Raw genomic sequence first — 25,335 nt, 5'->3', positions numbered from 1 at the left:
CCACCACGGGGAATCGAATCCCGAATGTTGGCATTTAAATCCGTAAACTTATCATTGGCCTATGGAACCGAACATGAACGAAGAAAAATATACTCATATTCAGCGTTATTTAATTTTACTAAAGAAAACTTTTATTCACATTTTTTCTATACAAAATATTCAATTTATACAAACATGAAATTTGAACTAAACTTAGTTAATTGCAGTTGGAAAACAAATAATCTACTAGAGCATATTTCAAAATAACGTTTATCAAAGTAACCTAATTATAAGGTTCAATATTTTTATACGAAAATTATAAAATGGTAACTTACCTCAACAGATTAAAATAGAATGAAATATCAAAAAAGAGAGAGAGAGGTAGACAGTGAAACGATGTTGAAATACTGTGTTTGATTCAGAGACCTCTGGCGAATCGACTAAAAATTCTAATTTTATAATGAACGAATATGTGGTAATAACAAAGACATAAAAAATTATTGTTTAGTATATATTAAAAATAATTAATGCACCACAGGAAAAAATGTCTGGCACTCTTCCATTAAAAGTGAAATAAAAATTAAATACAAGTAATATAATTAACAAGGAAGACGAAAAGCCTAAACTAAGATTCTAAACTAGTATCTTAATCCATAAAAATAATTTTTCTCATAATTGCTAAGACTTGTTTCCGTGGATTAATATATTTTTATAATTTTTGACCAATTTAACAATTGTCTTACTTTGTTTGCTTGTTTGTTAAGCACATAGCTACACAATGAGCTATTTGTGCTTTGTCCCCCGCGAGGAATCGAATTCCAGATTTTAGTGTTATAAAATACCTTTTTTTTAAACTTTCAAGCTTTTTCTTATTATGTAAAATGGAACTCTTACATATTTAGGTGACCTATTAAAATCAATTTAATTTAAATCTACGTTTTAAACATTAAGAGTCAACAGGTTCATCAATACAAAAATGCGATCTTTTGGATATTTTAGATAATATTATGGATAATAAAAGTGTTATTTCTTTGTTGTTGTTGTTTAATTAAAATGTACATCAATTTTGAAACTAGTTGATTGGCGCCTCGCGCTTGCTGAGGTCGATACTAATTGCAGGAGCAACGACAGGAAAAATAATATTTAGTGAACATAAATTTATTATACCTAAACGATTTCTTTATTATAAAACCTGGAAAAGGTTTACAAGATACCCTATGCGTTTTCTGTGCCCCAAAAGAATCATTATACTTTATATACGTGACTTTTTACTTCATATTCAATCAGAAAAGAATGTACCACGGTGGCTTATACTAAAGTTAAGCCTACATATACGATGCTTTGTGTTAATTAAAAACAACAACAACAAAACATAATGCTATTTTAAAAACCATCTTGACAAAGTTTATTCAAACCACACACACTATAAAAACTAAATATAAGTGATCTGAAATACTGTTCAAATACAGAGACTAAAACTTATAAATAATTATATCTAAAGAGAAAAACGCGTTCTGTTTCTCTGTCTAAACAAAACAATATATATCAGGTACTGATATATTTTCTTCGAAAACCACGTTGTTAGCTTAAATTTAGCTCAATCCAGAGAATATGTCAGCAATGCCATTTCAAATTTCCAATACTGATTGTTGATATTTTGTGCTATTTTTGTTCTATTCAGTCAGTACGTTATTTACAGTTGTCTCAACTACGTTAAAAAAATGTAAAAAATTCTATATGTCTAGAATAAGAAGTATACACTTATCTACACAAAACTACGTTGATTTTTACACCTATCTTAAAGTACTATAACGCTAAAGCTGTTGGATCCTTCAAGATAAAATCGTATTACATTCACTCTGAACTTCTAGATTATGTGTGAAATTATGACTAAAATAAACTAAATTAGTTTATCAAACTATATAATGGAGTCGACATAAAATGTTTATAACATTAAGAAATTTACAAATAGGTTTTATCTTCGCATTAAATGTCGTATTTAAACTTCTTCCTTGAAGTTCCTTTTATAAATACCGGTATATCTCTCTTAATACCCTGTTAAACTATACTCCTCACTTTACACTATTCCACCAGGCGCTTTCTGACTGAAACTGGAACGTAACAGTCATGTTATTTGTACATTTCTTTTCCAGATTCCTGAGTCGAGACAATAAAGTTCCTGACAAGTAAAGTCAGGTCTTATGGTCCATATATAGTAAGAAAGTTTGAATAATTTAATATTTAGTCAGGTGGGCCTAGGAAGAGTCTTTAATTCCACCAACGACTACCCTTCTCGAGAGTATTTCTAATTTCAGACCAGCAGCTTTTTTGTGAGTAGATGTCACTATAGTTTCAAGCTGATATATGTCAGTCCACTGCAGGAGCGCAGTAGCCACTGTAGGTCCGAGTTTGATCCTGAAATCCTATTGTGTCCACCATCACTGAAGGTTCGTTGTACTTCTCCGGACAAGTGAATCCAAGAGGACACTCGCAAAGTCTGTTGGTGTTGACATCCTCCACCCCAGGTCTTTTCTTTACGGTAAAAAGGCGACATGGCTCCTTCCTCTGACAACGCTGCCACTAATAAATAAAGAAAATATAAGTTGTACGAAAAATCACTAAATATGCAGAATTTCTTTATTTTTTTAAATATTCCATTCAATAAGTGTTGGCTACTTTAATTTTTAAAGAATATAATTTAGGCCTAAGCAACATTTCAGTTTTCGTGATTTTGTGAATCTGACAATCACGGTATTTTCGAGCAGGTGTTGTTAAATGTTAGAAGGATTTCTACATTTGTGAAAAAATAACCAAAATGCAAGGCAACGCGTATTTATAATTAAAAAGGAGACCACAAACGTACACTTTGAGGAGAACAGACGAAGGCGTATCTATAACCGACTCCTGCAGGGGTGTAATAGGCTTGATGTTTTAAGATGTAGGCCACACTATTTTTTGGGCAAACGCAATGCATAATTTGTTGAGTCGTGTTGTCAGGGTGACTGACATGCGTCCACGTGACATCACGGAAGTAACGACAGGTTGGTAACTTACTAACAGGTTCACAAAGCTGTAAAACAAAAGATATGTTAATATCAGTATCTGGAACAAAATATAAATTATTCGACAACGAGTTTATTACAAATTAAGAAAGTAACAAGATTTTTTTTAAATATTTGAAAAATAAAGTTCTTAAGTGAGAGCAAGATTAAACAGAATTTTTGATAAATAAGTTTAGTAGGTAATCGAATTTCATATAAACATCATTATTACTTGTATTACGGCATCAAAAGAAATTACCAGCTTAAATTACGTATTTGTTTATTTTAGTTCTTCAAAACTCCGTCAGAGTAACTGAAACGAACGGGAGTTGATGCTAACAAGAAAAATTATCCCTACTGGTGCTAAAAATGTTGAAGTTATTATAAAACGATATTTCTCTGATGATTTGAACCTACCTAACACAAAATCGTCTTATGTTATCATGTTCCTACATTTCAAATTACCAAATTTATTTTTTTCAACTTTATAGCCAGTAAGGAAATTGATCTTAAATACCGTTTATTGACTTCGTGTATTTAATACGCCACTTGATACAATATTAACTTTTTAAAGTATTTTTAATTTACATTGTAAAACACTATACTTTAAAATACACATTTCTGTCAACCGTCTTGCAAACTGGCTGCAATCTCCCTGTTGACCGACATTGGTTAGCGGAATAATATACGATCATTTTATTTGTGTCACATAATTAGTTACGCTAAAGAAAAAGAAGAACACGAGTCAGTTCGAGTTACGTTTGTTCGTGATTTCAACCATTAATAGCAAGACTTTTGCATAGCGTCACAAAAAACGTATCCGAAAATTACAAGATTCATTTGACATTTTAACATACTAAAAGTTATTCTTATATTTCCAGATTTTTCTTTCTTATGCTAACGGTATCTTGACAGATTCAATGGATTATTTCTGAAAGATCCACTTTGTAGTAAATTAATATATTCATGTATATAACACATCTTATTACATAATAAAGTAAGTAAATACCTTAAACTGTCTTGACTTGTCCAAGACAGAATGGCCATCGTCTACCTCGGAGGACAAAGGGCAGGACTGTTTGCCTGCACACCGACATTGACGCTCTATCCACGGAGTAGAATATGTGTCTACTTTATTACACACTTCGAAATGAGAACATTCTGGAAGGTCTTCTTCCGAGTTCTGAAAAATGTAAAGCACACTTTTACCAAATCGATAAAATTATTAAAATATATCTTCCGTCTAAAATATAGTAGTTTTTGCAGTAGTTCCGAAATAAAGGGTGTGTATATATATATCATATTTTCATCGGCCCGGCATGGCCAGGTGGTTAGGGCACTCAACTCGCAATCTGAGGGTCGCGGGTTCGAATCCCCGTCCCACCAAACATGCTTGGGGAACCTTATAATGTGACGGTCAATCCCACTATTCGTTTGTGAAAGAGTAGCCGAAGAGTTGGCGATGGGTGGTGTTGACTAGCTGCCTTCCCTCTAGTTTTACACTGCTAAATTAGGGACGGCTAGCGCAGATAGCCGTCGTGTAGCTTTGCGCGAGATTCAAAACAAACATATTTTCATATGCTGACTATTCTTGGATTCAAAGATTGTGGCTTACTGGCAGAAATGTTTAACAAATCTAAGAATATTTTACGTAACTAGCTTTTGTTTGTTTGAAGTTAAACACAAAGCTACACAACGGGCTATCTGCGCTCTGCCCACCACGGGTATCGAAACCCGGTTTCTAGCGTTGTAAGTCTACAGACATACCGCTGTGCCGCTAGGGGGTGTAACTTGCTTATTCTGAGTTTTCAAATCATTTTTTAACAGAAAAAATGTTATTTAATTTGTGTTTGAATCATATTTAACGTAGCACACGGAATGTTTCGCGAAGCCCATTTCATCTGGGCTTTAATCGACAAAACGACCTATAAATCAGTGTTATAGACTTCCCTAAAACATACATAAACAATACACACGATGATATTTTTTTTGTTTCATTAAGATTTATCTATTACAACTGATCAGTCAGACTTTTAATGATAACGTATCTGGCAACTAAATAATCTCTAACACTGCCACACTTTCATACGAAACTAAGACAATTACCAATAAAGAAAAACAGCATCACCAACTGCGAATCCTTCCTTTTTCAATACCAAATAACGTTCTATGAAGTCCACGCTCTTACTCTTTTATCATGTGTTTTCTCGTAATGAGATCTGGTACATGATTAATAGCTTGAAAATAACGTTTATAAGACTGCACACAAATACTTTGGCAGAACATGGTGATAAATGATTTTACGCAAAATTGACCTCCCCCCCCCCTCTAAAAGAAAAAAAAAATATTCGAAAATGACAAAGGTTTTCTAGGATTCCCAGCAATTTATCGCCACCTGTGGCAAATGGTAGGTTTCGGCTCATTTAACATAAAAAGACGTGTTAATGTCAGAGACAATGTTCCATCATTTGTAACCGTCAATTCCTCAGTTCGTTCTGAAGTATTTGCTTTGCACTACGATTTTCAAGAACGTCATCCGAATCAAATTGTTTTCACCTAAGCCTCACGAACTGCTGCACAAGTGATCTTTAATCATTATCGACTTTTTCTCCGCTTTATTTTGATTTTTGTTTAGATTTATAAGGAAAATCAATCTAACAAAATCGAACTAACACTAATAAATTGATTTAGAATTTTCATTCAAAGATTAGATTTGAACAATGGGTTTTAGAGCACCACTTTTACTAATTTTGAATTAATATACTAGAGGGAATGCAACTAGTCACCGACTTTTGTCTGAGCAAACAGCGAAATTTTATCGCCACCTTTATAGCAAAACTATGTCCCCAAATTGGGAAGCGCGTTTTTATAGCAAATAATCTCAAACCATGATAAATTAACTACTAGGCAAAACATTCAGCCCCAGACTTACAGAATTGTGTTCAATGATAAAGCTGAAATAACTCGAAACTGTGGTATATAATCTGGAGACAAATATCTTGAAATTAATGTTTCACGTTTTTTGTATAGTGATAAATCAAACTATTGAGAAAATGGTCTGTGTTGAATACACAGAAACTTCACAGCTGAGCTTTTGAAAAATCCGACTGAATGTATTTAAAGACTTAGAAAAATTACTGACATGTGGTCAGGACATACACCCCAAACATTATGTAAAACAAAACACGACCCCTTTGAAAACAAGATTTTAAAAAACTATACGTAAATTGATGAAAAAAGGAGAGAGATATTTCGTGTGATACAGAATCTTTAGAAGAAAATTGATTGTAGTTATGATTTAGACTTATGTACTGATACTGAAAATTAAAACTTCTTTATTTTACACACTTATTTGTTAATTTATCTTTTATGTTCGAGCATTTTTAGACAATGAAATTCAACCATGTGATGTGATTAAGTACATTCTTTATACTATATATATATATATATATTTTATCCCCCCTTTTTTTAATTAGGTACTTTTTTGGTTCTTTTATCAACAGCTAACTCCCCACCTTTTTCTGAAGACCTAATCCACGTCCGTTCCATGTAAATTCACAAAAGAAAATTATTTTTGTTTGTTTGTTGTTAGGCGTAAAGTTACACAATGGTGCCCACAACGGGTATTGAACCCCAATGTTAGCATTACAAGCCCTCAGATTTACCGCTGAGCTACATGGGGCAAAGAAAAAATAAAGTTTGTTTTGGTATATCGTATATTGAATAGGCTATATACAGAATATAAGAAAAAATACGATAGGAAGAATAGTATGATCTTTGAATTCATCTGTTCTCTCCCTTAGTGGTTTAGTTTTTTCTATTGAATTACACACGAAAAGAAAATTCCATAAATAAGTGTGTCAAAAACAAGGTATCCTTAACACACGTGAAAACGGTTAAAATTGTTAACTGTTCCATGAATCGAATTCTGATCCAAGCTAATCAAGAATAAACCTAAATGTTGAGGTTGATGAAAAAAATAATTCATCACTCAGTTCTTTAAGTACTCTGTGTACCTTATGTTTTTTGTTTGTTTTTTTTCAGGGAAGAAAAAAGCAACGTTGTATTCACTAACCTGAGTCCTTCTTCAAAGTAATCTCTGCAGTTAGGGTGTAATACTTCGACCAGCACAAGAAAAACCCGTGTGTGTCGTTGTTCGGGGCAAAAGAAATGAATGTCATATTTGACATGGGAGTGTTGACAGTTATTGACGGGTATATGACGTACATGTCAACATAATTGACACGACAGATAAATTACCGAGTTCCTTATGGACAAAATCACCTTTGAATGCTTATTGAGTTGGCTTTGCAACATAATGAGAAGAGTCAACCGTAGCCTGAGTTAAACGTATTCATACTTTCACATTCATGTAGGCGCTTAGAAAATCGACAGCTTGTTGAGCTTACCAAACCCGAATAACTACTTTTTGTCCACCATCAAGCTTCGTCTCCCCTTGATTATCAAACTTGGACTAAGCCATACTTGGCGGGTAACTGCTACTAGCTATAAAAGACCTAAAAGAAGTAACAAAAAAAAACAAAAGACACCAAAACAAAACAAAACTATACATGCTTAGTTATATGAAAGGCTATATTTTTGTTATCAGTCTCGAGACTTTTCCTTCTCGCTAGGAAGCATACCAAGTTAAACCTCAGCCCAACTGACAACTAGATGTGTAAATAATGCAAATGATACTGCGCTCTAACGACTGCTTATTACAAAGTAATTTATACCTTTACTGTAATTAATGTTTGTAGCAGGCTACGAAGTTTTGCCGAACTACAGCTTCAAATGCAAATTTTATTATTTTGGAGTATTATATTAAAACGTGTATTTATATATGATATTTCAATAGTTTGTTTGTTTGTTGTTAAGCACAGAGCTACACAATGGGCTGTTTGATCTATTTCTACCGCGAGTATCGAAACATTATTTTTAGCATCATAAGTCGACAAAGTACTCGAACTGTCACCGAAGAATGTCAAAGTTGACATCAAAACGCCTAGCTCTTGGTTCCCAAACTTCCTGTTTTTTAACCTCGTTTTAGACCAGAATGTCGATGGATTTTTAATTTTCAGTTTTTTTTGTTTGTTTGCTGTGAATATTTGTCCAAAGCTACCCGAAGACTATCTGTAGCCATCCCTAATTTTGAAGTTATAGACTACAGGAAATGCAGCTAGTCATCATCACCCAATGCCAACTCTTGGGCTACTCTTTACCAAAGAATAGCCCCTAGTGGCACAGCGGTATGTATGCGGACTTACAACGCTAGAAACCGGGTTTCGATACCCGTGGTTGGCAGAGCACAGATAGCCCATTGTGTAGTTTTGTGCATAATTACAAACAAACAATACCAAAGAATAGTGGGATTGACCGTCACATTATAAGAGCGAGCATTTTCGAGAACGGGATTCGATCCTGTGACCTGTAGATTGCAAGTCGAGTGCTTTAACTACAAAGTTATGCCAGTCCCCCGTTGTTAAATAAATCGTGGTTAATGGTTCCACATCATTTTATTATACTGAATTTTGAACTGATAAACTAGACTGAAGGCAGACAAGACAAAAGCACTCACCGCCCACTATATGGCTATTCTAACGGAATATTGAAAATTGAATATCACCCTTTTAATGCACTCAAGGCCCCAAATTTTGGGGTGTGATTTTGCAGCAACAGGGCGCAAATCGAGATCTCTCGGTTTCACACTCCTGCACATTATTTTATTCTCCTAACCACTAGGCCACGCCCGGCCCAGGGTAGTTAAGAGAATGAAGGAGTGGTCTTCTATAGCCCTATATATTTTTTTTCTAATAATCCTCTTGCGTTTAGTTCATAATCAACATATTCTTTCCACCGATGATTAGGCCAAAATGTTTCTCTGCTTAGCGTTCCCCAACCCTGATACATGTACTAACCCCCCTCCCCTACCCCCGGGAGCAAGACAACTTGCTTTGCAAAGAATACAAATACGAAATAGAAGGAGTTAACTTCCGCCTTAAATGGTTTTGACCCTTGTGATCAAGGTTAGTCAAACGTACCGCCTACAATGGGTTTGCACATTACAAGTGAGTCCAGAATTATAAATTGTTTTTATCTGTTCCGTAACCTGTTATCGCTAAAATCTAAACGACTGAGAATTCAGTGGGGTCTAGCCTTCCCACATATAGTTGAGTGAGCCAGCTTTAAATTAGGGTTTTGATAAAGTTAAAGCATACCCACACACTGAGACTACGTGCTTGTTGAATCCGTTTAGCGGAAATAATCACCAGTCGTCCAAGCCTACAAATTCTACTTTTTAAGCCTAAATACTAAAAAAATCCGCTAAGACTGACTAAATATATACAAGTAGTTTTCTACTTTTTAATACGAATGTCAAATGAAGTCAAAGATTCTACTACCCTAGACCTTAAATATCTTTACGAAAGGACTTACACAATGAACGGTACCTCTTTTAATATTTAGATATAAGTATGATAAATATTAATTGTAAGATCTAACAATCTACATTTAAATTATACCCAATTATTTCAGATTAAGCCGCTAGTAACTATCCAAAAAGAACGTGAAGGTTAATTACCACCCTTCAGGCACTAGAAGATTAAATTACTATTTTGCAGTTGCAGTCATTCACCATTAATATTAGCGTTAACTAAATACAAATAACATCAACAATTTAAATTACGCGCGAATCTAGGTTCCTTCTCAAAGTTTGCTTAGCGTCTTCCCGCCTTATTTAAAGAAAGCAAGCGGCGAAACGTGACGGAAGTTTGGAGGCGGTTAAAAAATATACGAAAAATTACTGCATTGTATATTGTTAAGAGTTAACAATTAGTGATCTGAATAGTGTAATAAAATACTATGAAAATGTGCACTATGCTGATACACAATGTTTGATTGAGTACAAAAGAATTTAGTCATGATGTCCGAGTTTCAATGAAACTTTACCCATTCCTTTAAAGTTATCACACCCATGACTGTGAAAACCAAGGCTGAATTGTTATTGCCTTCTAACCTTCTTTAGACCAAAACAAATAACCGGAAATGTGGTATGTAATTAAGCAGCACACTGGAAAATTTAATTGCCATTGTAGTTACAATACTTGAATTAACACTGCGAGTAATTACATCAGCTCAGCTTACTAAATCTATAAAATCTAGTTATAGAGTTAGCTCTGATGGTCTACTTCTCAGGATAGAAATATAAAGAGCGAAAAGTTGTTTACAGCAGATATAACATGGAATATTCTGTCTACATTTCTTATAACGTTTTAATGTTGCTGACAATAGAAAATTAAAAAATCTTCATATTTATTTTCTGAATTCAAGTATTGAATTGTATACTGTGTTGAATTCAAGTATTGAATTGTATAGTGTGCTGAATTCAAATATCAGTTTCATTGTGTACTAAATCCAGTTATTAAGTTTTATAGTGTAACGAGTATAAAAGCTCGTCAAAAATGACGATAAACCATTGTTGAATGATTAACGAAAATTATAGAATTTAACTTAAACAAATTTGTCTGTACCTCCAAAATGCACCTACTCTTCACTTATTTTACCAGTCTCGAAATAATTCTTTAATCACCAAATTTTTAGTAAAACTACGCGGATAAATGAAATGTTATCGTGAACAAAAGTACATGTGCACTTTGAAAGGGTCTTTAAATAACACTCTTGAACCTTATCACTGTATTCTAGGTCAGGAAGTAGAAAAACATATGCGGACATTCCGACACAAATTTTCAACTCTTTCGACTGTACAAAGAATAAAGGATATTTGGTAGTAATAAACGTTTATTTTTCTTTATGATTTAAGGCCAGATAGATAATATATGTGATAAAATACTGAAAGAATATTTATTAACACTTATTCACCACTTAAAACTTTTTAAACACCGACACAAATTTTCAACTCTTTCGACTGTACAAAGGGTAAAAGATTTTTGGTAGTAATAAACGTTTATTTTGCTTTATGTTTTAAGGCCAAGTAAGTAATATGTGTGTTAAAATACGCAAAGAATATTTATCAATTAATATTTATTCACCACTTAAAACTTTTTAAACACTGACTCAATAACGTTAGTAATAATCGGCCTATTTGTTGTCTAATTTAAGTATTAGGCTTAATATATAAACATAACGTAAGGCTTAGGTGAAACACTACTTGGTAAATTTTATTTTGCTTTTGGCTACAACTCAATGTCATAAAACTTCTGAATTAAACTATTTTGCTGTTATATCACCGAAGTTATCAAAAAAATAAAGAGTGTTCTCGACAAAATGACAAAAGGGATAAGTGAGAACTATATAAGCAATTTGGTGTTAGAATAAATAAGTACTCTGATGTTGAAATAAATACATAATTTGATGTTAATATATCATAGATACAATTGTGATACGTAATGACTTAAATAAAGTTGTTCAAAATTACAGTTCGCTAACTTATTCTAGTTCACACCGAAAGTTCAAGTAATTTGGTGTTATAAATAGTGGCTCGACCATTACTGTCTGTCGTATCCCAGCCAGCTTGATGATCCCTGGTTTGAACGAAAGGCCTCGTCGGCACTGGATATAGTAGATATAAGATGATTGATTTATTTAATACATTCTTCTTTACTTTTACTTATTAATTCTTATAATATGTATAGAACATATCCGTAACCAGAGTATGAGTACTAGACTGTATGGTACATTCAGTATTAAGTAATAAACATTATTACTATTAGTAACCATGAAAAATTAAAAATCATAGTAGAACGGTGAGACTCATTATGATTCTACATTAGCCTGAGTGAGTGACCAAATTGTGTGACCTTTCTTAGCCAAAATCCTTCTTGGATTCGAGCCCGTAGAAAAACAAACAAAAGTGAATTATGTACATAAGTTTCTGTGTTGCTAAAGCAACCGAGAGAGGGGGTGCAAGTAAACAGACCTAAACAGTTCTTTCTAGTGGGAACATCCGCTTAACCCGTTTGCCAGCGGGTTTCCCTCCTTGGAACCAGTCAACTCAACTTGTGAATGGGCAGAGCTAAGTAACCCGCATAATTTCGACGCGTGAATGTGTGTGCATGAATGAAACAACGTAGTGTGATGATGGCCTTGTTTCTGGGTTGTTTTCGTGAGTAGAAGACATACTAAACTGTCCCAGATTTCGCTAACCATGTAGATGAATAATAAAAAATAAAGACCTACTTTTCTTACAGCTTCTGCAAGTACAATAATCACGAAGGTGCAGCATAGAAGAATGTTTAATTCCTTATTTTAAAAATAAATAAAAATGTTCACTTAGATTAAGCGCAAAGGTGTGGAATGGGATATTTGTGCGATGTCCGCTGTGAATATCGAACCCCGATTTTTAGCGTCATGAGCCCTCAAGTTTTAATTCTGAACCACCGGAGGACCAGTAGTCTGTCCCTAATATAGTTCATTTTACTGTATTACAAGTCCTGTAGGTTCCCATTTGCCCTTTAAAAAGGCATAGGAAAGCTAGTAAGTAAAACTATTTTCATATGGATGTGTAAAAAATAAAACAAACGCGCCATATTATTAAGAAACAACTGTTAAGAATCTTAAGTTAAAAGATACCGCCAACCTTCTTCCTGAATTCTTCTTAGTACAATACATACGTGTAGTTTGTGTACATATTATGGAAATTAAAACTTAATTACACGATCCTAAAGAACTGACTTGAGTAATAAAAACCGTTAGAAAATTTCAACTGTTATTACAGTTGACAGGAAAACAGGAACGCCTTGTTACTACAACATAATTGTTCTTAATGACCACATTTGTGTTCAATTTATACCAATCAGAAAACTCTTGTTGTCTTCCAAACTCCTCCTTGTTCCACTTCGTAGATTTCTAGAACCCTGAGGATATTACGGCCCAGGTTGAAATCTCGACGACCTGGGACAGACGGAGGCCAGGAGTTAGCCCTATTGTTCAGGGAGATGGCCAAACTTCCAAGACCACTCAGCCTTGACCAACAACTGTGGGAAAAAGAACTCAACCAAATAATACTGTCATGGTCAAATGACCTCAACTTGTTATAGGAGAAGATGGCAAGAAGCGTGAAGATGAGGCTGATGAAATTTCTGGAGAAAGCTAGGCGTCATTTTTAAGGTCTCTTCTCCCCCCCCCCCCTCAACAAATACCTCGATCAGATTCAATCATGTAATCTGTTTTTCTTGAAATTCTGAAACAACTTATGTATGTTATCAACCTTGTTTCTGTCATTTTAACCCTAACATATACTCATAAACACTCAGATATATTTAGAAATGCATTTTCAGACATTTAACACCTCTTAATTCAGATCAAACATATTGCATGTTGTATTATAAGCATTTGAATTTGGATATCGTCGAAAATAATACTTTATCTTCTTTCATAACTTCTAAAACCATGTGGATCATATTTCTCACATATTGTGCATAGAAGTCTCACTGTCTTCTGTAACTGCGTTTTGACTAACCAAAAAAAAATGATGCTAATTTATGTGATTTGGCACATTAATAAATACGTCACTTATATTTTTGGGGGGAAGAACTCTTGTCAAGAAATGCTCTTTAAGAAACTATATCCAAATCTTTAACCAGCAATCAGCTATTAAATCGGGATATTTTTTCCCTTTTCCACTTCAAGTCGTTAACTCTAAAATATTAAGATAACAAAGAACTTTATTTAATTTGTTTAAGAACGTTGTCTTCTACGCTGTAATTAATAAACTGAGTTCGAGACTTCTTGTCGCTTCTTCCAATTTGATGACGTAATGTGCAACAATCAATACACGCAACATGTAGTTTTTAGTGAATTTGTGAATCTTCACATAGTCTCGAGAAGTTTCTCTGTTTGGTTCTGCTTTTCCGATTTTCAGCGTGCAATCCAGTAATTTACTCTGACCTGTAATGATAGGTTGAGAGGGTGAATCACCAACGATGGGTAGGTTTGTACCTGACTCATGTTTAGCGTTTTACTTTCTAAACTTGTTTTGATAGCATGTATTTGTAGATAATAGTATTTCTTAAAGCCTCAAGGCGCTCTATTGCAGACGGTAACATGAAACAAATGTTATTCTGGAGCATTCTACGAACTAGAAGTTAAAGATTTTCTAGCAAGAGTGTCGACACAGCAACAAATTGTGACTCATTTTCGCATACTTTTCATGATATTGATCGAAACGTCAGATGTCTGACGCCTCGTTGTGGTTTCTAAATTAATTACATGTCTGACACTTTATTGTGTTTTTTGAACTACATCAGAGTAATAAGTCACATTTCTAACACTTTGTTGTGATTCTTTAGTTTCATTAACAGTAGTGGTTGAATTATTTAATATATTCAATTGTTTATTATTTCTCATTTATTTATTATATTGCTTTATTGTGAGAATACTTTTCATTGCTACCTAAATATATTGGTTCAAAACTAATTTAAATTTCCGGAGTTGGCCGAACATCGTAAGCTATTATTGGGTTTATGGCCGAAAATACCAATAACAGCGAGAGTGCCGACTGAAGGATTAAAGCATTCTAATCATTACAGAGTTTTGCTTTTTAATTTTATAATTCTTGATAGACCGATATATTAGCTACATTATTAATTTGGCTAGTTTTATTCTGATATATCTAGATAGCTTGGTTTGATCAAATGTCATCGCTAATAGACTTATTGACCTTTTATCCCAGCTTTTAAATTTATGACTAGTTATTCAATAAAACTTAGATCTCACATTGAAAATCTAACGAATCCGTTTATTGTAAAAGTTATATCATGGTGTAATTTTTCAATTTTTAAAAAGTTTGAAATTAAGCACAAAGCTACACAATGGGCTATCTGTGCTCTGCCTACCACGGGTATCGAAACCCGGTTTCTAGGGTTGTAAGTCCGCAGACATACCGCTGTGCCAATGGGGGGGGGCGTCTCGTATAGTTTGTTTGTAGTTAAGCGCAAAGCTGCACAATGGACTATCTGTTCTCTGCCCACCACGGGTATCGAAACCCGGTTTCTAGGGTTGTAAGTCCGCAGACATACCGCTGTGCCACTGGGGGGGGGGCTCGTATAGACCTATTACCTATGTGTCACAACATAAATTTATATTTATCGATTTCAGAAATTGAAATTACAAGGTTTTCTTTATTTTTATTCATTCTTCCGATATTTGTAACCCTTGTTCAATGCCTCTTTCTTTTGTTGTTAAACACTTGTTTAATTGGTAACAGCTACACAATGGGTTATCTGTGCTTTGCCCACCGCAGGTATCAAACTCGACTTTTAGCGTTATATTCCTCCTCAGACTTATCGCTGAGTTACCGGGTGCACTTCTTCGATAAAAACTTGATTTGTAAACTTAATTAGAAATGACAGGAACGTTTTCTTTATAGAATTTAATTATTTGATGCGATATAAAACAAACACGAGTTTTTTGTTTTTTTTTACCCGATTGACAAATGAAACTCTGTATTATCTTACAATAAGCAGAAAGCAAACATGTGCATTTACGTTCTGATCTAGGGGTTACTGACCTGGCCGTTTGGCCCACGTGCGCATGATGTACCATTCAGGTTGAAATTGAATGTTCTATTTCGGTTCTTTGTTTTGAAAAAAACATTTAGTGACACATATATGGGAAAATATATCCCCTTAGAGCCGAGAAATTCTAAGTGTCCGAATGAAAGACTTGGACCAACATTTCCATCACAATAGTTTCAGATTCGGTCTTAATAGATGAAACCGTGTGTTGTTATTTTCTTTGTTTGTTTGTTTGCTTGTTTTGTTCGAAGTTAAGCACAGACCTACACCATGGAATTATCTGTGCTCTGCCCACCACGGATATCGAAACCTGGTTTCTAGCATTATAAATCCGCAGACATACCGCTGTGCCACGGGGGGTATTTAACAAGGGATTACAAAAAAATCAATAGATTTATACTTATATATGCTCTTATTTAAGATAACGTCCAAAAATTTAAAATGAACGAAGAAAAAAGAAACTTTTTTTTTTACTTCAATGAAATACGAGTATCAAGGAAAAGAAAAAAACGTATATTGAGTAAATACTCAACAATGATTAAAATTTTTAATGGCTTTCCCCTGCATAGGATAAATTTCATTTTCATAAAGAAGAAAAAAATCATAAGATATTTTGACTTTTTTTATATAAAATATGTAAAAATGCGTTTTACATACGTTTTGTTTTTTTCTTCTTTTTTTTTTTTGCTGTTGTTGTTTTTGACCAATTTGGTGGTTTTCTGCAGAAGTCGGTTATCCAGTAGCCACTTCTAAAGAACCAGCTTTTTTCATTGTTTCTTTACGTATTGGTAATTATGATAGTTATACATAGTAATTTTGTCCATAACTTTATTCTTACATTCAAAGCTGCTTTGAAAGTACATCATAATTACTACATGATTTACTTTACATTGATTGTGAACACCAATATGATGCAAATAACTGAAATCACGGCCCAGCATGGCCAGGTGGTTAGGGCGCTCGACTCACAATCTGAGGGTCGTGGGTTCAAATCCCCGTCACACCAAACACCTTTCAGACGTGGGGGCGTTATAATGTTACGGTCAATCCCACTATTCGTTGGTAAAAAGAATAGCCCAAGAGTTGGCGGTGGGTGGTGATGTCTAGCTGCCTTCCCTCTAGTCTTACACTGCTAAATTAGGGACGGCTAGCGCAGCTAGCCCTCGTGTAGCTTTGCGCGAAATTCAAAACAAACAAACTCAAATCACGGCGCTTTGACATTTAATAAAAATATTTGTTTGTTAAGTTCAAAGCTACACAATGGAATATCTATACTCTGCTCTCTGTGTGTATCGAAACCCGATTTTCAGCGTTATAGCTCCTCGCCGGGGGGAGGGGGGGAGCACAAAAAGAGTCGTGGCCTTAAAGGTTGGACAAGACTATGTAAAAGCTAACTATAAAACAGAATAACTAAACATCCGTCAGAAGTACAATACATAAAGAGACAAAAAGCCAAAGTTAAACTCTTTGTATAGTTAACGACCCGCCTCAGCGAGTGCTGTACAAAAACACTCGCATGCATTTGGACAATTATTTACCTATTGGAGCAGTGTGTAGTGGCTAATTATGATTCATCTATGGTATAATGATAAAATATGATTGGTAATTTAATCATTGTTCTGGATGGTAGGTGAACCATTGAAATACTCTTATTATCACATTAGTTATAGAAGTTTAATATATATTTTACAATAACAATAACTGTTATTTATTCGGTCATTTCAACGTATTGCATTTTTAAACGTAATATCATAAAAAGTAGTAGCTGCATGATATCTTCTCAATCTCCCTCCCTCAGTGGCTCAGCGGTACGTCTGCGGACTTCTAACGCTAAAAATCGGGTTTCGATACCCGTCGTGGGCGCATCACAGATAGCTTATTGTTTAGTTTTTGTGCTTAATTTTAAACAAACAAAATCTTCACAACTTCGAAGTATGGTTTATCAGTGTAAAAAAAATATATATTCTAAATGGGTGTTTAACTCGACCCAGCCATAAGGATGGGCAACATAATACTTCTGGGTCGTCACATTCTCGAAAACTCCCGCGTGAACACGAGTACAAGCTATAGGGCCCAGTTGGGCCATCACCGGCCCTCCGTACAGCTAATTTGACAACAATTCCTAGGAACAAATTTTACAATACGTTATCCAGAGGAAAAACGTTTTATTATATGCTCATTCTGAAACATAAACAAAGCTATATATTTAAGATGATTACGTCTTAAATTTTACTTGTTCTAAGAGAACAAAATATCACCAATCACATTTGAAAATCACTAGTTTTATTCAGAGAAATTTGCACATGGTGCGTGGTGTTTCAAAACCATAGTATACTACGTAACTAAAACGCTCTTCTCGCAAATTAACATTGTTTTCAATTTATTTTCTTTCTTTGGTGATTTCCGTAAAATGTGTATCAGTGTGCAGGATATAGCGAGGGTCATTGGACGCTGCCCAGAGAACAAGATTCTTGTCCAATCTTCCCTGAATAAACACGTATCATAATGTCCAATCTTCCCTGATGAAGACTTATTGCCATTTCCAATTTTCCATGATGAATACGTATCATTGTGTCCAATCTTCCCTGATGAAGACTTATTGCCATGTCCAATTTTCCCTGATGAACACGTATCATCATGTCCAATCTTTCCCTCATGAACACGTATCATCATGTCCAATTTTCCCTAATGAACACGTATCATCATGTCCAATCTTCCCTGCTGAACACGTATTGCCATGTCCAATTTTCCCTGATGAACACGTATCATCATGTCCAATCTCTCCTGTTGAACACGTATTGCCATGTCTAATTTTCCCTGATGAACACGTATCATCATGTCCAATCTTTCCTGTTGAACACGTATTGCCATGTCAAATTTTCCCTGATAAACGCGTATCACCATGTCCATTCTTCCCCGAATAAATTGTATGATGCTAAAGGTGCTTCTGGTGAAATGTTTTTCTCCCAGGACAAGTAGCTTTAAATCATAATCATTTTTATTGCGAGGTTTTCTTCATAATCATCCTGTTGTTTTGTAAATGTTTTGACAGAATGCACGTTATTATTCCTACTACAAAGAATTACGACTAACCCAACTTCACTGTTTCGAAGTTATCCTGACCTTTCAAACACCTAAAATTGATAATTTGTTACTTTATTAAGTACTTTGTTACAATCCCTTAAATACAGTTTGACATAAATATTTTCTGAGAAAATTCACGTCATTTTCTTGTGATTGCTATTACATATTAACAAAGAAAATATTTGAAAAATTCAAATCACATATCTTCCACAAACACCATGTTGATCTGAATCATTACAACAAACGCCCAAGGACAAGGGCTGCATGCAAGGTCTGCCCACGTGGAACCGTTCCCAAGTTTCACGTGTCGCAGTTATGCACCGAAGTATGGCTTAGTTTGTATGACATGCCTAGAGTCACGGGCACGATACGGTTGATGGCTTGAAGCTACCATGTGTATAAGAATATAACGTTACAGAACTACCGAAAGGCGACTGGCTTTTTGTCTAAGAGATCTACCTTTTGTGTAAAGTGAAATTCTCATTTCCTAGGACTATTTGTTTCTTTTGTCTCTTCGTTTATACGAATTAAAATTAAAAAAACAATAAATTTTAGCTTTAACATTAAGTTTGCTACATTTAATATCTTACAATAATATAATCTGGGAAAACGTATGTCCACCCGTCAGGGTTGTACTTAGTTGAGCCAAATTTTTTCTCACGGTCAGTTCTATTTAGCTCTATTCAGAGCACGGTCATTCGATCGGTCAAAAATTTACGTTCCTGAACGTGAAATATTGGAACTGTTACAATGAAGCCTTATGAAAAACTTTACCAAGAGGAATTCGATGGTCCTTAGTTTTAGACCGTTGCTTTGCCGAATTTCGACACATTCTATCAGTAATACATACAATCTGGTGAGTTTTGATAAAACTGTTTATGTTTCATTGTGAAGTTCATCCTGAATATTTCTGCAAACTGTTTTTACGACGTTAATATCATTTATCGGTCTATATTAACCTGTGAATGTCTGAAAACAACTACGATTCTCTTTGCATACTATCTCATGATGATCACATTGCTTTTCAGTCTAAAAATCTACCACTAAGAAGAAAGTCCAAAAAAAATCTAATAAGAACACTGTGTTCAATATGTATGCCTATCTTATCAGTTAATTGTTTTTTTCTAATTAGTCATTTTTAATAATAAAATTATGAATGTATTATTTCTGTGAACAATAATGAACAAAAATATCCTCCAATATTTTATAGAAAATTATGCATAATTAATTTCATAAAAGGAGGTTAAATTTGTTATTATGCATAATTTTTTGCTTATTTGTTTTCACCCAATAAGTGCCAACGCCCCAATTTTAGAACGCATGCTTAAATTATCATAAGTTAAAAACTTATGAGTGAATTGTTTTAAACTTTTCAGACTATGCTGATATTGTATTGTTTTACTGCTGATATTGTATTGTTTTACATAGAAACGTAAGCAAATTTAGATTTGTTTATGATCTATAATTTCGTCAACCACTCTTAGATTTTATTGATATTTGCATAATTGACTTGATATCACTGGTTTTGTGCCCAGTTTCCTGTTCGAGGATCGCTACATTTCTTTTTAATAGCATCACAATAGTGTTAACTTATGTATTCCTCCTTAAAATTAAAATAAATACAGCAGAGAAATATAAAAACGTTTTCTTTCTAATGCTAATATCATAACCCTCATTTATATGGCTACATAAAAAAAAACAAAAATGGCACAACATTCCATACAACAATAAAATATCACAATGAAAATTATCACTCGGAACGGACAGAAGCTCCCCACCCCACCCAGAGACTCATTGGTGAGTTTGAGGGCTTATAACGCTCAAAATCAGATTTCGATATCCGTGGTGGGCAGAGCACAAACAGCCCATTGTGTAACTTTATGCGTAACAACAAACAACCCAAAAACACATATAGATACTGTTCTAATGTCAACGACTCAGAATTAGAATGTTCTTATTATATGCCTTCGTCTCAAGGTTTACCATTTCACAGTAAAACCCATGGGCGTCCGCAGAAATTTTTCCAGGGAGGGGCAAAGTTTTCCGGGCGGGGGGTGGGGGGGTGGACAAAATAGTGTGAAATTGTGAACTGAATAAAAAATTCATATACATAAGCTGAATGAATAAAGAAAGAATTGTGTTTCTGATTTTCCAGAGGGAGGGGGACGCACGTGGTAAAATCTAAAACTTGATAAATTTTGAAATAAGAGAAGAAAAAAATCAAAATTAGGTCAATTAGATTGACGGTTATATTTAATATACAGTTGTGGCGGTATAAGGTCTATATGCAGAGTGTCTAGAATCAACGTTGTGTTCCTACAAAATAAAAATGTCATGGTTGTGATCGCAGACGGAGATGACAGAATTATCGGATGAATAGTGTCTCGGGTAAACTTTAAGAATGAACTTTCTTGTCAATGTTTCTTTATTCTACCGAGACTCGAAAAATTATGATTGTAATAATCAAACAACTTCTGTATGTTATGCTTGTTTTATTATACTAAACATAATAATAACTCAAACTTTTAATTATTCAATGGAACGCCCTCTATATTGAACTGCTCCTTCTAGTGTTGTATTAAATAATCTAAACCCATTGTTAGTATTAAGGGTCACGATATTAGATTCTGCTTCAATCAAATTATCATCTGAATGTCTACTTGTTTGTTGTTAAGCGCAAACACACAACAGGCTATATATACTATACCCATCGCGGGTATCGAAACCATATTTTTCACATTATAAGCCCTCAGACTTAGTGCTTAGCTGACAGGGGGCGTGTCATCTGAGATAACCCACATGGACTTGCGATTCAACATATCTCAATAATTTGTTAAAACATTTTTTTTCCTATTCTGTGGTACAGGGCGTGGCCCTGTGTTTAGCATGCCGAACTGTGAATCCGATGATCCATGGTTTGTGCTGCAAATCCCACTAATTTTTAGACTGACTACCAAATCTCAATATTCGATTACAGTAGTTCTAGAGTTGATGACGGTTACTGTTGACTGTCTGCCTTCCCTTTACTTCACCAGTTCAAAATTAGGGACGGCTAGCGCAAGTTATCTTTGTGTAGCTTTGCGCGAACACCGGAAACAAACAAACAAGCAACCCTATTCTGTGATATCGTAATAAAGTTACACGTGTATGTTAGTAATCTCGAAGACGAACGTCATTTAAAACTTGTACTGAATAGCAAATAATTTAAAATACGTGTGATTAAAAATAAAACAATTTAAAAAACACGTATAATTAAAAATAAATCTAAATGTAAATATTCAAACTTTTTATTCTTTACCCAAATGCATATACATGAAACTTAATTGTGTTTGGTGTAATGGATTGGCTAATGGCAGAGGAAAAACTAACAATAGGTTACTGAATGCCCTATATGTAAGTATACGTACTTCTTTATCGAGCAGTGACATTTTGTAAAACTTGTGCACGTCTACCAATGACGAGTGTGTTTACGAGTTACCAAGACGAAGTTTTGTACCCGATGAACTCACGATGTTGTCATTTAATGAAACAGGTGTCGCAATAAGTGATTCTATAGAATTTATCAAGGATACATATAATCTCTCGTTAAGACTTTCTGGTAAATGACTGTTACTTTGGTGTAACTAAAATACTAAATTATAAAGGTTTGGGGGACAGAAAAACATCGGTAAACAACTGTAGCAGCACCTAAGATTTTCAGTTTAAAATATTTGCTTGTTTACTCCAGCCAATCTGTATTATGAACTCCGTCACTTCGCACGGGTGACTCTGAATGGTATTAAACTTTCCATGACGAACAGCCTTTGTGACTAATGATAATTTGGTAGTAGTTACATTGGAGTTTTACAAAATTTAATCGTCGAATAATGAAACCACTCATTTGCAAAATGTTTTCGGAGAATGGAAATCGTTTAAGATCATCTTTGTATTGCACGGGTTCTAAAGTCTCTATAAAGTACATAGAGATTTACTTAATAGAGACTTTAGAACCTGTGGCAAAATCACATCCATCAACCCTTTATATGCCATGTAGCAACTAATGATATAGATGAGACTTCTAGAAATTAAATACAGCTAGTACGTACCTAATGTGTACAGATTACGAGTGAAAACAATACGCAAGTGATCTATTTACTGCTTATGGAGTTATAGGATTATTTCAACAGATCGCGCTTAACTTACTTGATGACTGGATACAAGTGTAGTCACTATAACTTCTTCCCATTTGTGTGAACAGTTATTTGCACGTGTGAACATACAAGAATCCTATATCCTTGAATATAAATGTAAATAAATAGTGGTGCGAGTTAGTGTAGATGTGTGGCTGTGTATTGCTCTTTATAGCCCAGATGTCTAACTGACCAATCTATTTTGTTTATTGATAACTTTAACTTTGACAAATCTATTCCAATCTCCAGAAATCGTGTGGCGGAGTGGTTACTCTCTTTTTTTATATTTTTTCCGTAAGCAAGCGCAATCATAATAACCTCATATTCTGAAATTTGACTTTCAACGTATTTTATATACTTTTTATTGTTTTTATACCGGGCGTGGCCCAATGACTAGATCCAAGGCATGGGTCGTGATATGACGCTAAAACACGCTCCGCACTTTCAGGTATGAGGATGTTATAACTGTGACAGTCAGTCCTGCTTTTCGATGAACAGCAGCACTAAGTTACAGATGGTCATGTCTGGATCTTGAAATCTATTATCTGTCCGTTTACCCCCCCCCCCCCCGAGTCGCTTAAGAAGTTACCGCTCGGATCGAGGATACCAAATTCAATTGTTTAGTTCTTAAACTCAAACGTCTGGCCACATTCAAAAACAACTTGTCACAATTAAAAATCTCATTGTTTATAGAAAGGTATTAAGAAATTTCACATCCGAAATAAGCTAAAACGACTTTCTCACGTGGGTGGGGCCAGCTTTTCTTAGTACTAACCGTTTAAGGAGACGAAAAATAAATAACAGTGATCAGGTACACGTTTACCAACTTTTCAATGAGTGACTTCCAAAACTGATACCCGCACTCATACACACTGACAATGATACTTGTCCCTAATGCTGTCATAGCCAGGGGGCAGCGTTGTTAAGGCCGGAAGTAAGAACAAGGCCCGGCCTGCCACAGCCATCTCACATCGTTGGCGTGCCTGGCGCAAGGCGCTGAGAGCTCATGGGACTTCTAACGCTTATTTAGCGAGTGTGTGTGTGTGTGTGTGTGAACATATAAATATATACATACATACATACATGGTTGCTGTGTCGTCATGACCTGTTTGGCCTTGAAGTAAAATCTCATGGCGCAATTCTTTTCACCGCCTTGCTTCACCGCTAAGCCAAATCCTGTTTGATGCTATACTAGAAGGGGAAAATTCCCGAGAAAAGCTCTTGCGAAGTGGACTGTGGTCCATTTCTTTGCTTCTGACGTCACGTTCCTTATACAGTACATAACCGACAGAACACCTGATATTAGGAAGCGGGCAACGTGTAGCACCTGCCACTTGTTTGCTACCCGATTATAGTTTCATGTTCCTTTTTATCTCACCTCTATAGGACCTGAATGTTACAAAAAAGAGCGCTGGTAATTAAACTTTAAACTACCCACGCACTTGTTACTCAAGTTTTAGTGTTCATAGTATAAGCTATAAGGCATTCAGCTCGCTGTTTATGAATAATTTAATATACGAACCATCATGAACCACAAGAGTTGATGCAACTCCTAGCACACTGAAATGATTCTTTCAATTTCAATCTTTTCACAAATGTAAAGGAAGGACGAGAACTTAAAATGTCTTAAAGAAATAAAATTTTTCACTAATGCCATTTAACGGTTGAGTTCTTATCAAAGCAGGCTACCTACATAATTCAGGACTGAATTAACCAAGTAATTAATTTACATAATTTATTGTACAGGTATAACTAGAATTGTGCATTGCCATAACCTAAAACTTATAATGATTAGAATGTATTGATTTAACAATGTATAGAATCACTGTTAGCATATATGTAGTCCATAAACCCAATTGTGAAGTTCTACCAGATTAGAAAATTTAAGCATGTCCTGAATCCATATAAATTAAGTTAACAATGTAAAATAATCCTCACAATAAAAAATATCCATAATACAAATGAAAAAATAATAATACAATATATTACATATCAAACATTTTAGCCAATACTGGTTTAGTTTGTTTTGAATTTCGCGCAAAGCTACACGAGGACTATCTGCGGTAGCCGTCCCTAATTTATCAGTGTAAGACTAGAGGGAAGGCAACTAGTCATCACCACCCACCACCAACTCTTGGGCTACTCTTTTACCATCGAATAGTGGGATTAACCGTCACATTATAATGCCCCACGGCTGAAGTGGCGAGTATGTTTGGTGGGATAGGGATTCGAACATGCGACCCCCAGATTGCGAGTCGGGCGCCCTAACCACCTGGTCAGCCAATACTAGTTAATGAAACTAACATTGCAGAAAGAATGAAATAATATTTACTTACAAAACACATTAAAATTTGTTGCTTACTTCACGAACTATAATTATTCCCCTCAAACGTGATACTTTCGGACATCTTTCAGATTTTAAACTTCAGGTTACCGACTTGTTTTTATGCCACTTCCGGTGAAGTCTGCTTATTGCATCATATTGAGCTTTTTTTTTTTTAGCTGTTACGACACTCAGTGTAAACAAGT

General features: G+C 34.7%; 1 protein-coding gene across 1 annotated transcript in view; it reads right to left on the bottom strand.

Moving 5' to 3' along the window:
* Positions 1 to 2,159: 2,159 nt before the first annotated feature.
* The window catches only part of LOC106462228 (protein giant-lens-like), a 28,489-nt gene continuing 5,313 nt past the window's right edge, over positions 2,160 to 25,335 (bottom strand). The window contains exons 2-4 of the mRNA XM_022389425.1: positions 4,030 to 4,203; positions 2,843 to 3,049; positions 2,160 to 2,559 (exon numbers count right to left, since the gene is read on the bottom strand). Coding sequence (XP_022245133.1) covers positions 2,347 to 2,559; positions 2,843 to 3,049; positions 4,030 to 4,203 — 594 coding nt within the window. The 3' untranslated portion in view covers positions 2,160 to 2,346. The remainder of the gene's footprint in view (positions 2,560 to 2,842; positions 3,050 to 4,029; positions 4,204 to 25,335) is intronic.

Source organism: Limulus polyphemus, unplaced genomic scaffold (genome assembly GCF_000517525.1).
Source record: "Limulus polyphemus unplaced genomic scaffold, Limulus_polyphemus-2.1.2 Scaffold1122, whole genome shotgun sequence".
NCBI lineage: Eukaryota > Metazoa > Arthropoda > Merostomata > Xiphosura > Limulidae > Limulus > Limulus polyphemus.
Note: the sequence above shows the minus strand (reverse complement) of the source record. Positions and strands in the feature narration are given on the sequence as shown.